The following is a 15205-nucleotide window of genomic DNA, read 5'->3' on the forward strand; positions in this document are numbered from 1 at the left end:
GCCATGTATGGAAGTGAAATGTGGACGATAAATAGATTGGACAAGAAGAGAATAGAAGCTTTCGAAATGTGGTACTACAGAAGAAAGCTGTAGATTAGATGGGTAGATCATGTAACTTATGAGGAGGTACTGAATAGAATTGGATAGAAGAGGAATTTGTGGCACAACTTAGCTAGACGAAGGGATCGGTTGGTAGGACACATTCTGAGGCATCAAGGGATCACCAATTTAGTATTGGAGGGCTGCATAGAGGGTAAAAATCATAGAGGGAGACCAAGAGATGAATACATTAAACAGATTCAGAAGGATGTAGGTTGCAGTAGGTACTTGGAGATGAAGAAGCTTGCACAGGATAGAGTAGCATGGAGAGCTGCATCTAACCAGTCTCTGGACTGAAGACGGCATCAACAACATATGTGATACTACTGCCGTCTGTATATGTTCATATCGCTAGCCCATGACTTTTGTCACCTCAGTGTACACTCTATAATCATGTTGATCTTGTTTGGTATGGACCACACACACTTCAGTAATATTCTGGGATAGGTTTGCACAGGTGTTCTGTAAGCAATCTCCTAAGTAGCATCCTACCCAGGAACTAAATGGTGTTGTCTCCAGCCTCATAATACACTGGTGGCTGTTAAAATTGCAGCACCACGGTGAAGGCAGTAAGCAACAAATGTAAAATTGGTAAAGTGTGCTGGATGTTTCATTACACAAATGGTTATCATTTCTGTGCAACAGCACAATGTAAGTAGGTGTAGCACCATCAACATTCTGTATATAAAGAAAGATGATGTTTCAGGTTTCTCAGTCATAAATCGCATTTGAGTATTGGTTCATTGTAAGAAGATCATATCCTACCCCATGTAGGAAGGAGAAATGTCAACCAGCACCCATCAAAATTTGAAAGGAGTATGATCGTTGCCTATTGAGACTGTGGTCTATTGTTATATGATACTGTTTTCATTTTGGTTGAGACCCCATGGCTGTTAAGTGATTATTAAATCGAATTGATAGGCTCAGGAAGGTCATTCTCAAAGCCATTCAGGTTCTCGAAGGCTTCTGATTACTGGTGCCTGAGAGGACAGATGCATTGTTATTAAGGATCATAGAGCCATTTCACTTTCTTGAGTTAGGAAATGGGTTTATTTGCTGAATGATAAATACACACACGAGTAGTATGATGATGGTATGGAGCAACACAAATTGTCAGCATGGCAGCCATTGTTGTGCTTTCCTTGACACGGCAGTTGAAAGAGGTGCGTCACCAGTGGTGCACCCAGTAACAACACTGGACATAGTAGTGGCACAGTGTTGTATTTTCAGATGATTTCCAGTCCTGTGTACAACACCATGATGGATGTATCCATATGTTGAGGTTCTGATGAGGATGAATGTTATGATATTGCATTCATCATCATCATAGAGCCCAGTGATGGAATAGGTGCCATTGGGTATGCAACATGATTTTCTCTTGTACACATAGCCAGTAATTTTGACTTCAGCTGTTATGTTTCTGATTTGTTGAGGCCAGTGGCTGTGCCCTATCCTCAAGATTACCATGACATTATTTTTCAGAAAGGTAATACAAGAATGCATGTTATTGTGCTGTTCTGACCTTCCTTAATACAGAGAACGTTTGACTGTTTCCCTGGCAATCATGCTCTCCAAATCTTTCTACAACTGAAAACATTTGGTTGTGGGTTGGCTACTGCTAATCTATGAGATCTAACAGTGTGTAGGTAATTCGTATTTGTCACTACAGATAAGCACAGTGTTTGAACATTAATGTCTATAACAAGCTTTCACAAAACCTTGTTACTTCTGTGAATCATTTCCTTCATAAAAAGTAGAAAGAAGAAAAAAAAAAAAAGATCAAAACAAAGCTCACACCAGAGTTGCCAGCACTGCGCAAGATAGTGGAAAGTTTTCTCTCCATACCTCTACTGTCAATGTGTACTTTTACTCTCCTGTCTCATTATAGATCAAGTGCCAAGGAGACTTACTAGCTGAAATGCGACAGCTATTTTATTTATTGTTATTTGTCCCATGGATCAAATAAGTATGGTAGCTTGTACAATTAGTATGGAATAATTCAGTACAAAAATATACGTTACATGGGCTAAGTCAGCACAAAAATACATATTACAATATATACAACATGAATATTATACAGAATGTTGACAAAATTTTACTAAAGGTTGTTTACAAACAGCAGTCAGCAACATTATAATACTGATAGTGGCATTTTACCTATATAACACAGGTTCTAATAGGTTGTTGTTTTGTTGTTGTGGTCTTCAGTCCTGAGACTGGTTTGATGCAGCTCTCCATGCTACTCTATCCTGTGCAAGCTTCTTCATCTCCCAGTACCTACTGCAACCTACATCCTTCTGAATCTGCTTAGTGTATTGATCTCTTGGTCTCCTCCTACGATTTTTTCCCTCCACACTGCCCTCCAATACTAAATTGGTGATCCCTTGATGCCTCAGAACATGTCCTACCAACCGATCCCTTCTTCTGGTCAAGTTGTGCCACAAACTTCTCTTCTCCCCAATCCTATTCAATACTTCCTCGTTAGTTATGTGGTCTACCCATCTAATCTTCAGCATTCTTCTGTAGCACCACATTTTGGAAGCTTCTATTCTCTTCTTGTCCAAACTATTTACCATCCATGTTTCACTTCCATACATGGCTACACTCCATACAAATACTTTCAGAAATGACTTCCTGACACTTAAATCTAAACTCGATGTTAACAAATTTCTCTTCTTCAGAAATGCTTTCCTTGCCATTGCCAGTCTACATTTTATATCCTCTCTACTTCGACCATCATCAGTTATTTTGCTCCCCAAATAGCAAAACTCCTTTACTACTGTAAGTGTCTCATTTCCTAATCTAATACCCTCAACATCACCCGACTTAATTCGACTACATTCCATTATCCTCATTTTGCTTTTGTTGATGTTCATCTCTCCTAATAGGTATAACTTCGTATAGTTTATTATCTTATTTTATTATGTGCTGCATGAGCACGGAAGATGACTTATATACTCAAACAGTAACATTTTTTACTTTTATTTCTACGGATAGCATAAGATGTACATGAAGATGGCTGAAATGATGAAAGTTTTAATATACTTTTGTTTATTAGGACAAGTCAGAGTACAAAAATTCCCAAGCGGTGTAAAAATAGTGTTTTATTAAGAGAGATTTTCACTCATTTTAAATTTATTTCTGAATTGCTTTTATTGATGTTGCTTTGTGAGTGTATAATTTTATTCTTGTACATTTAACACCATTACTGTACAAGTTTGTTGAGTGAGGAATTAGTTGTAAAGAAGTTTTTGATCTTGTGCCACGATAGTGGCAATCCCATAGTTCTGTCAAGTTTGTTGATGCTTTTCTTAGTGACGTGTAATATTTCTAGTATGTATTGGCCTATCTTTAAGCAATGAGTTTAATTGATCTGTGGTTATATCTACAGCAAACTGGAGAGTCTCTTCTGTAGCAGATATGAGAATAGTGGCGTCATTGGCAAACAGAAGGGTTTTGGTGTCTGATGGGCTATGTGGAAGATCTTTTATGTAATGTAAAAACAACAAGGGGCCTAAGGCTGCCTTGGGGAATGCCTTGATTTATGGCTTATGTGGAAGTATTTGTAGTGGTGGCTGTTCCTGAGAGCTTGATTTCATTTACTTCAACATACTGATGTCGATCTTTCAGACAGCTTTAAAACCAGTGGCCTGTGGTTACTATTATTGAATAGAAATACATCTTTTGCAGCAATATGCTGTGATTAACCATGTGAAATGTCCTTTTGAAGTTAGTAAAATACCTGTGTCTGGAAGTTTTTTGTCACAAGCTTCAGACTAAGAGATAATAATTCTTGTGTTGCATCAGCAGTAGTTTTCTTTCCTTGGAAGCCAAACTTTTAGATTAATGTTACTTGTATGTTGTTTTCCTCTACCAGTGTTCCTATTAATGATTTTCCACATGCATTTGCCTTTATTTTATGATTGCTTGAGGAGGTTATCATTTGTAGCTTTTTGGGTGCACTAGCTACATTCCTAAATACCTTTTTATAAGAAGTAAAGTATTTCCTAAATTCTTCACTACTGCCTAATTCAATTTTGGTATCAGAGAAAAATACTGTATTACTCTGATATGATCTGATGATTCCTGGGAGTGATCCAGTTGGAGGGTGTTCTGTCCCTGTTTACACGTTTTGTTTGTAAGGGAAAGTGACAGTTAAGATAATAGCCAGGAAATGTCTAAGATTGCTTCTTTGCTGTCAACAGTTTGAGCGTCATATAAATTTTGCCAGTGTTCTTTCTGCATATCAGAAAAGGAAGTGTGTATGTTGTTTTATTGAACTTTCTCCTCTGTACAAGAAGTTTTCTAGGTCTAGGCATGTTTATTCGCAAGTAAACCTGCATAACTAATGGATTGTGGCCTGAGAATCCTAAACATACAGAGGATACTGTGCAACTCATGTTACTGGCTACCTGGTCCAGAAAACTAATAGCATGGTTTGTTACTCTAGTCAGAGATTTGACCATCAGGTCAAGGTTGTAGCTGTTCATAATATTTTTGAATCTTAAATAGCTAGTGTCTGTTGAGAGAAAATTTATGTTAAAATCACCACATAATAAGAGACTGTAAGATTTCGTGTTACTTATTTTTTTCTATTACTAATGCTAGATTTTTGTATAAAGTGCTCATGTTGCCATAGGGTGATTTGTAAGCAGTTATTGTATAGATATTCAGGTCTGTAAGCTTTACACCTGACAGTTCTAATTCTTTTTCAAAACTACAGAAACTGCATGTGTCTAATGGTGTGGTGGTAATGTCTGTCACAGGTATGCAGCTCGCACCACCTCTGACAGTTTTCTTGATAAGTGACTCACAAGTTTGAATTGTGGTAGTACAGCACTTTCTATTTTGAAAGACCTCATGAAATATTCATTAATACACCATATCTGTACATCTAACAGATCATTTCCACTTATAATTAAAATTTCTAACTCATTTAGTTTATTTTTTAGCTCTTGTAAATTATGAAAATAAACTTCTGGTTCAAGGAATTGTTTGTTAGGTTTGATGATATGTTGGTGTGATTTATTAGACACTACCTTCTTGATTATAAATGACTGATGAGATTCCTTGGAAGTAATACAGTGGATCTCAACTTTATTTGGAGATGTTAAGAAAGAGGAGTTAGTAATTGCATTCCCTGGAACATTTGAGGTGCACTTGACTCTTAGTAAGAAAGTATGAAACACGTGTGAGACAAAGCTGATGTATAAAGCACATTAAACCCAAAGAAAACTAAATGAAAAAGTTAAAATTATTGACAAGTATGGGCCTACAAAAAATGGGGCATTTGAGATCCCATTAAAAGTTTTTTGGCACACACAATGAAAAAAAGGAAGAGTCCCATTAAAAATGGGATTTCCGGTCTCCATACTCTATATACTGCCAAATGAAGTACAAGTATAATCATCTAGTATTGTAACTCACCATATAGCAGAGATGATGAGTCGCAATAGGCGCATAAAAAGATTCATACAATCAAAGCTTTTGGCCATTAAGGCCTTTGTCAGCAGTACACACACACACACACACACACACACACACACACACACAACTTGCACACACACCTGCAGTCTCAGAGAGCTAAAACCACACTGCGAACAGCAGCACCAGTGCATGATGGGAGTGGTGATGCAGTTTAGATGGAGGGTAGGAGAGAAGGTGCAGAGGGTGGAGGGGGTAAGTAGCAGAAAGGAGAGAAATAAAAGAAATTAAAAGACTGGGTGTGGTGCTGAAATGATGGCTGTTTAGTCCTGGAATGGGAACAGGGAGGAGGGTGGATGGGTGAGGACAGTGACTAATGAAGGTTGAGGCTAGGAGGGTTATGGGAACATAGGATGTATTGCAGGGAAAGTTCCCATCTGCGCAGTTAAGAAAAGCTGATGTTGGCGGGAAGGATCCATATGGCACAGGCTGTGAAGAAGTCATTGAGATGAGGGATATCATGTTTGGCAGTTTTTTCAGCAACAGGGTGGTCCACTTGTTTTTTGGTCACACTTTGTCAGTGGCCGTTTATGTGGACAAACAGCTTGTTGGTTGTCATGCCTACATAGAATGCAGCACAGTGGTTGCAGCTTAGCTTGTAAATCACATGACAGGTTTTACAGGTAGCCCTGCCTTTGATGGGATAGGTGATGTTAGTGATCGGACTGGAGTGGGTGGTGGTAGGAGGATGTATGGGACAGGTCTTGCATCTAGGTCTCAGCATCTTCGCTATATGGTGAGTAGCAACTTTCCTTCTCTCGTATTGTTACATTCCATCCTGGATTTTCCATCATCTAGTGTTGTAACTGCACTGGAGACACACAATAAGTAAAACTTCCTTTATTGCTACCGGTTCTATCTTGCAGTTTTAATGTTGTTCATGTTTTTATTTTCATTCCATTATATCTGCGATACTATGAGTTCCGATAACTTTATGCATTCAGAAAGAATATTCTTAGATCGTAAGTGGGCCATCAGAGCAAATTTGATTGTTAGATCAAAGAATGTTATGTTTGATGCTGTTTAAGGGTTTGTAACTACAAATACAGCCACCCCAGTACACTTAAACTAATGTGCACAAGTTAAGCATAGTAGGGGGAGTCGGAAGAGAGAAAAGGTAACAGTCATTTTAAATGAGTGTTCAGACTTGCCAGGGTGTCTTAATATGTTGTTTGTATTGGAAAGATGTGCTCCTTGTATAGAATAAGTACACAATTAAAAAAGAAATAGTGTCTTGACGTATGTGCAGCTCTGTTGTGGACAGAGAGTAAGCTCATTTACAACATAATGATGTGTGCCATTGAATCTTTATGGTACCACTATTATTTGCTATCTTTCTAATTCTGTTCATCGATGTTATCTGAGAAACAACCACTGTTAGTTAGCCTGCATATTGACTCCAGCTTCTTTCATTTTTCTACAGTGTTCCAATTCAATCAATCTTTGACTAAAAACAAGAGCAGATAATTCAGTAGAATTATATCACAACTTGATGCAAGCACTAAATACACATTCACTCCAGAGTCTAAAGTATCAGAGCTAGTTGAACTAAATTTTCTAGCTCGTACAACATCTTCACCTCTGATTCCACTTGTTGACACTGCTCTCCACACTCAGCAAAATTCCTTCTAATATTTACTGGGCTTTATGTTGTAATCTTGTCCTCCCACACATCACCATTAAATTTCTCTTAGTCTCTTCATTGTTTTCAAAAGCTTCGAGAGGCATAAGACATACAGAAGAAAAACTTTTTACTTATCTTCATTTTCTGTTCTTTTTGTTGGCTCCAATTCTTGTGTCTAGGGTTACATTCTTGAGGCTTTAATTTTTGTTATAACTATGTGGTTTCCTGATGACTAAATAACTGAGAAGATTTGCCTGTATTATTCTTGAATTTTATTCTTTGTCACATTTTTCAATATCACACCGTCTTTACAATTTCCACTTCTATCACACCACAAATTACATTATTAGTGACACAATCAAACACACACCTGATTCCATCAGAGGCATGCCCACTACTCCCTACATTCTGCGGTACTCACAATATTCCAGAGAGTTTACAGAGCAAAAGAGTTTACAAATTTACTTGACGAAAGAAGGATCTTCACTAAACTATATCATTATTTTGTAAATAAGTCAAGAAATAAATTTTATAATTATCGTCAGATTGTGCAATTAATAATATGACTTTCAAGTATGCCAGATATGTCCTAATTCCAAATATTTTTAAAAGAAGAGTAATTTTAACTGTTAGTACATATTGGTTGTAAAACATTAATTTCTTTTTATACATTTTAGCCTGAAATATAATACATCATATACAGAATCATATGAAATTCTTTTAGTTAACTGAGATAATGTGCACCTATACAAGAACTGATAGTATAAATGGTATCAAATATTTCTGTATAAAAAAAGGTATGTTAGTGGAGGTTGCCCCATTACAATGTGAAGCTATCATTTTAATGTTGGAAAAAGGAAATAAAAACACCAGTCACCAAAAAATGCTACAGTTATGGATTCTCCAGTATGCATCATTTTCTGATAATATGACACAAGGAGCTCAATACTATGATAGCAACTTTTATCAGTTCTGGACACTTTCAGTCCAGGGAAGTACTAGGTCGGCTTAGAAATGAGGCTGACTGAGTTGGGGCAATGGTTAAGGCATTGGATGTGCATTCCGAAGATATGGGGTTCAAATCCCTGCTTGGCTATCCACATAGCAGTTTTCAGTGTCCCCTGAATCAGTTCTATCTCACTTACTGGTCTGCCTCTTATGACTTCTTTATTGTCATTACAGAATACCTAGCCTTTCTTCTCCCTTCCTTGAAAATGAGTGCAAATTAATACAGCTGACCTCTGTCTGAGATGCTTACTAAATTAAGAAGAGTGCATGGCAAGGTTATTTTTCAGTGTACTATTTACCAGCATTTCTCCTATTTTTGTATGGACTGTAGAAGAAATATCTGCTTGAAAGCATGTGTGTTTGCTGTAATTAGTCAAATCTTCTCTACGTGGTCAGTATGGGATGGATATGTAAGGGGTTATACTATAAGCATAGCTCACTAATTTTATATTAGTTTGTGAAAATTTGTAGGGATTGTTCCCTAAATAAATTTTCACATTACAGTGGAGTGTTCACTGATTTGAAACTTCCTGGCAGATTAAAACTGTGTATAGATGTTGAGGCTCAAATCTGGGACCTTAGCCGCTGAAACTGTGTGGATGGTTCATGAGTCCTGCTTGTATAGATTCGTTGGTAAATCACATGCCCACAAAAGGCAAAGATTTCAGTCTGGCACACAGTTTTAATCTGTCAGGAAGTTTGTAAGTAGGCTATCACAGGCTATGTTGTGTCTAAATTCAAATGTCTACCTGAAACAAATATGCGACTGTTTATGCTGCTGTTCTTTGTACATATTCAGTATCACTGTTAGCCCTATTTGGTTTGGGTCAAACACACTTTAGCAATACTCTAGCATGGTCAAACAAGTGTTTTGTAAGCAAACTCCTTTGTAAACAGATTGAATTTCTAAGATATTCTAACATTGACCTGAAGTGTGCTACTTGCTTTACCTACAACTTAGCATATGTGATCATTTTATTTCATATCTCCACAGATTGTTACACACTGTAGGAGTTGATTGAGTCCAGTTGTGACATCTATATTGAAGTCAGAGGATACTAACCTTTCCCATTTTGTGAAATGTAGAGCTTTACATTTCTGAACATTTAAAATGGGTTTCCCACCTTTGCATCATTGTGAAATCTTATCACAATCTGACTGGATATTTGTTCAGACAATTTTTGATTATAGATGACTGTGTCACCTATTTAATGTTTGATGTTCATGTTAAATTATCTGCTAGCTCATTAACAAACAACAAAACCGGCAAATGTCCCGACATGTTTCACTGAGGGGCACACATGAGATTATCACAGGATACACAGATGTGTCAAAACTCTGAAATAATCAAGCATTGGAGAGGACGCAATGTGTCAGAAGCTGGTACAGGTTCAGGCATCTTGCCAAAGAACTGAAAATGCTTAGGCCCACTTTGCACAACATGACCGTGATGTGCAAAAAATCTGGGGGGGGGGGGGGGGGGGGGCACTACACCTAGTTGCTGGGCGTGGTTACTGTGGGTTGTCAACTGGTAGATAGTGTTTGGCCTAGTGAGTTGTGGCAGGAGTGAAGTTCACCAGGGGTAGTGTGATGACTAGAGCTGTTTTTCCTGGTTTTGACAAGGTCTGTTGTTGTTTTGTTCATCAACCCTAAGGCTGGTTTGATGCATTTCTGTCAATTGCCAGCTGCATCAAAACAGCCGACTATGCTGCATCAAACATCATAAATGAACTGCATATACCATGTATGAGGTGTTTCTCTTATGTTTTGGCAGATATTTGTGTTTTCATTTCTGCACTATGTAGATGAATACACAGTCTTTAAAAAAAGTAATGTTTTATTGTTCATACAATAAAGTAATCCCAAATTAGTCTAGAGCAACGTTTGGTGTAACAATATGCATTAATAGAAACAAAAAGTGTAATCAGAGCTATGTAGTGACTATGTAATGCTGCTGTGTGGTGGTATATACTGCAACGTGACATGGGTCAGCAGACAAGATGGGAAAAGTAGGGGGTAGAGGACATGATGAACAAATGCTTACCCATCTCATAACACCTGATATGGCGCGTGCCGCTAACCTGTGATCTTGTTCAGAGCGTGCACTGTAATTGATTATAGTTCGCTGTCCTGGTGCGGGTGGTGCTCCGGTGATGATTTGCTATGACGTCACTGGCGTGTGTTTGCGGTGGCCGGCGGAAAGCGAGAGGGTAGTTGGTTTTCTGGGGACTGCACAGAACGCGAAGTTTGCTCTGCCTGAGCCGCCTCCACCCCAGACCACTCTGCTCATACTGCGAGGCACAACAACCTTAGCGCTAGTCACTAGCAGGTCAGGCAGAGCAAACTTCACGTTCCGTGCAGTTCCCGGAAAACCAACTACCGTCTCGCTTTCCACCGGCCACCGCAAACACACGCCAGTGACGTCATAGCAAATCGCCACCGGAGCGCCACCCGCACCAGGACTGCAAACTATAATCGATTACAGTGCGCACTCTGAACAAGATCACAGGTTAGTAGTGCGCGCATTATCAACACCCTTCATAGTTATTGAGTGGTGCACCCATCTAACGACAATACTAATGCTGCCGAGTACGCTACTCATTTTCAAGCTGTCCCTCAAAAATGTCTTGAAAGTGATAATTATACCTGGCTGGTTTATTATTGTGGGAACATGGGTTTTCTCAGTCAGTAGATAACAACAAAAGATGCCACAAATATATAAATGTTTGTTCATTACGTCTTCTTTGCCCTACTTTCACCACTTCATGTGCTGACCTTTAGTATTCCATGTATCTTCTGTAAGTACTGCCAAGCAGCAGTGCTGCTAAGTAGTTACTGGAGTCCTGATTATCTCAAATGGAATAATCTCCTCCTACCAACCAGCATTTATTCCACAAATATTGGTTATGGGAACCCCAACTCACATATTTTTCACATTGCATCCTGAAAGCCATGGATCACAACAGTGAGGTAGATGCAGTATTTCTTGACTTTAGAGAAAAGCATTTGGCTCACTACCACATTGACACTTATCAACAAACGTACAGTTGTAATTGACATAAAATAAAATTTGTGATTGGATAGAAGAAAAAAGGAACATTAGTATTTAATATCCCATTGACATTGAGGTCATTAGAGATGGAGCACAAGCTCAGATTATTTCAAGGATGGGGAAGGAAATCAGCCATGCCATTTCAAAGGAACCATCCTGGCATTTGCCTGGAGCAATATAGGGAAACTGCAGGAAAATCTAAATCTGGATGGGCCGACGCAGATTTGAAGCATAATCCTCTTGAAAGGGTGTCCAGTGTGCTGACAACTGAACAACCTCACTCATGTGATTGGAATGAATATTTCTTGGTAGCGAGGGTGCAGCATGCTACCTTGAGTGGAGAGTCATCAAAAGATGTAGAAGTAACTTGAGGCATTCCCCAGAGAAGTGTGTTGACATCTTTGTTGCATGCAAATCAGCTGGCAGACAAAGTAACCACAGAATTTTTTGCTGATGGAGCAGTACCATCTGCAAAGAAAAGCTTCACAAATATTCAGTCAAATCTTGATAAAAATTCAAAGTGGTGGAAGGATGGCAATAGTTCATAAATATAAAACTGTGTACTTCACTAAATAAACAAAGTACCCTATGACTGCATTATCGGTAAGTCACAATTGAATTCTGTTGACTGATGCAACACCTGCATGTAACTGTTTGTGGAAAGACACTCTTGGTGGAGTGGGGAGGATTTCATGAAGGATGGATCTCATCCTTCATGAAATGCTCCCCACTCCACCAAGAGTGTCTTTCTGCCGTCCACCTAACCTTCGTAACCTCTTAGTTCATCCCTATGAAATCCCAAAACCACCTTCCCTACCCTCTGGCTCCTACCCTTGTAACCGCCCCCAGTGTAAAACCTGTCCCGTGCACCCTCCCACCACTACCTACTCCAGTCCTGTAACCCGGAAGGTGTACACAATCAAAGGCAGAGCCAAGTGTGAAAGCACCCACGTGATTTACCAACTGACCTGCCTACACTGTGAAGCTTTCTATGTGGGAATCACCAGCAACAAAATGTCCATTCGCATGAATGGACACAGGCAGACATTGTTTGTTGGTAATGAGGATCACCCTGTGGCTAAACATGCCTTGGTGCACGGCCAGCACATCTTGGCACAGTGTTACACCATCCAGGTTATCTGGATACTTCCCACTAACACCAACCTGTCAGAACTCCGGAGATGGGAACTTGCCCTTCAGTATATCCTCTCTTCTCGTTATCCGCCAGGCCTCAACCTCTGCTAATTTCAAGTTGCCGCCGCTCATACCTCACCTGTCTTTCAACAACATCTTTGCCTCTGTACTTCCGCCTCGACTGACATCTCTGCCCAAACTCTTTGCCTTTACAAATGTCTGCTTGTGTCTGTGTATGTGCGGATGGATATGTGTGTGTGTGTGTGTGTGTGTGTGTGTGTGTGTGTGTGTGTGTGTGTGCAAGTGTATACCTGTCATTTTTTCCCCCTTAGGTAAGTCTTTCCGCTCCCGGGATTGGAATGACTCCTTACCCTCTCCCTTAAAACCCACATCCTTTCGTCTTTCCCTCTCCTTCCCTCTTTCCTGATGAAACAACCGTTTGTTGCGAAAGCTTGAATTTTGTGTGTATATTTGTGTTTGTGTGTCTATCGACCTGCCAGCACTTTCGTTTGGTAAGTCATATCATTTTTGTTTTTAGATATATTTTTCCCACGTGGAATGTTTCCCTCTATTGTATTCATATTAAAATTACAGTTATATGGATTTGCAAGACTCATCTGCCAAAAGTACCAGTTACAATGACTCTGAATCTATTGGACAAAATGGAACTTCAGTTGTACATCAAATTAAATTCCCCTAACCATGCTCAGAAACATTCATCTTACATTTGACATCTGGACTTGCATCCAGGAGGACTGTGGTTCAGATTTCTATCCAGCCATTCTTATTTACATTTTCTGTGATTTCTTGGCAAGGCAAATGCTTGAATGTTTTCTTTGAAAGGACATGATTGATTTCTTTCCCTATCCTTCCTTTATCTGAGCTTATGCTCTGTCTGTAATTACCTCGTTCTTGATGGGATATTAAATACTAATCTTCTTTCCTTTTAACTTTTGCGGTATGGAAACAGATTGTTGGTTACATAGCATGTTGGGAATGAATCACACTGAAGGTGTTTATTTGTTTTAATATGCTTATCATTTCACAACTCACAAATTCACTTGGTCGTAGAAATATAATTTTAAGTAAGCTTATCAGACAAAATATTGGTCACCCCCTTGAAAGATCACATTGGTCGCTTTGGATCATTGCTGGTAGTGTAGAACTCATACCAGGCAGTCACGTGATGTAGTGGTTGTGAAGTGGTGAGTATGTGCCAGCCAGGTGTATGCAATCCACTCAATGAGATGGGTCAACATGGAGATGTCATAGCTTAACAGAAAGGAGCTAGCATGTTTGGACATACCCATGGTCACACCTTGAATGTAGTTGCCCAATTTGTTGCCATATAAAGGTAAACTGACGACCTGTCTGCAAGGAAGGCCATGCAACTTGGCATAAGAATAGTGGTTGCAAAAATTTCTTAAGAAGGACAGGAGAAAAGTTCAGGCCTTTTCAATGACAATCTGTTTCAAATCCGACAGAAATTGCCATTGTGAGGAACTGCAGGTCAATTTCAAGAAGTTTCTGAGTAAATATTGTGAAAGAAAATACATCCAGTGAACATTTTGAATTGGGTACGTAGCAAAAGCCCATTGCTCACAGCAGCACATAAAGCAGCACATCTTCTGTTGGTCAAACAACATGTAAACTCTTCAGTAGCTGACTGGAGGCATGTAGTGTGGTCCCAACGAGCTGTGATTTTGCCTCTTATCAGATGTTGTGAGGCATTGAGTGAATAGACAGCCCAGTGAGATGCTTAACCTGCAGTGTGTGGTGGGTGCAGTTCAGGCCAGAAGTGGTTATGTGGTGTTTTTCAGATCATAACCTTGGTTCACTAATTGAGGTTACTGTGAATATCTAACAGGATGTTTATTGCAACATTCTCAGTGACAAAGTGTTCCCATTTCTACTACATCTTCATGGTGAGTACACACTGGTCACTCCTATCTCCCAAGATGATAAGAACTATCATAACAGGACTGTATGCTTATGTTTCTGGTTTGATGAACACTCGAAAACCCTATCATTTCTCAATTGACCCATTAAATTACTGACCTTGATACAGTGGAAAATGTTTGGGACCATTTGAACTGCAGGTAAAACATAGCAGTCAAGATACTTGCAATGTTATAGCTATAAGGGAATCAATTTTCGATGAGTAGTTTCAACTGGGTACAACATACTTGACGAACCTTTTGCACACTCTTTCTCCCTGAATTAAGGACATTATCAAGCTTAGAGGTGTGTTAAAAGTTATAAATATCATGTCTCCTGGGGTAACTGATTTTTTTTATCTAGTGTGATTATGTTTAACCAAAAATGTAGCTCATTATGCTGCAGCTCTCTCAAAGGGTAAGGATGAGTTGTATCATTTACATGTAGTTATTTAACATACATTTTTATGTAACATCAGAATTTACTCACAAGACACTCTACAGGTTGTGCTGCCTGAGCTTGCGATGTTGAGGTTTGCTGTGTACAGTGAGAAAGGGAAGCTTCTGGGGCAGCGCATTTTGCCTCTGGATGGGCTGCAGGCTGGCTACCGGCACATCTCCCTCCGGACAGAGGCCAACTTCCCCATGTCACTGCCCATGCTGTTCTGCTACATAGAACTCAAAATATATGTGCCTGAGCACTTTGAAGGTACAGTAAATATCTAGATATGTTTCATTATTTTGGCATAAAAGGTGAGCCCCATCAGTAGATTGTATGTAGTAACACTTTCTTGATTTGTTTTGTCCAGGGTTGCAAACTCACAGCTTCATATAGCTAAGTTTATTTGAAATAGCAGGAAAACAAAC

General features: G+C 39.2%; 1 protein-coding gene across 1 annotated transcript in view; it reads left to right on the forward strand.

The window, feature by feature from the left end:
* Positions 1-15205, forward strand: part of LOC126094937 (1-phosphatidylinositol 4,5-bisphosphate phosphodiesterase-like) — a 524263-nt gene that overhangs the window by 394680 nt on the left and 114378 nt on the right. The window contains exon 17 of the mRNA XM_049909585.1: positions 14843-15047. Within this exon, the coding sequence (XP_049765542.1) occupies positions 14843-15047 (205 nt within the window). The remainder of the gene's footprint in view (positions 1-14842; positions 15048-15205) is intronic.

Source organism: Schistocerca cancellata, chromosome 8 (genome assembly GCF_023864275.1).
Source record: "Schistocerca cancellata isolate TAMUIC-IGC-003103 chromosome 8, iqSchCanc2.1, whole genome shotgun sequence".
NCBI classification, from domain to species: domain Eukaryota; kingdom Metazoa; phylum Arthropoda; class Insecta; order Orthoptera; family Acrididae; genus Schistocerca; species Schistocerca cancellata.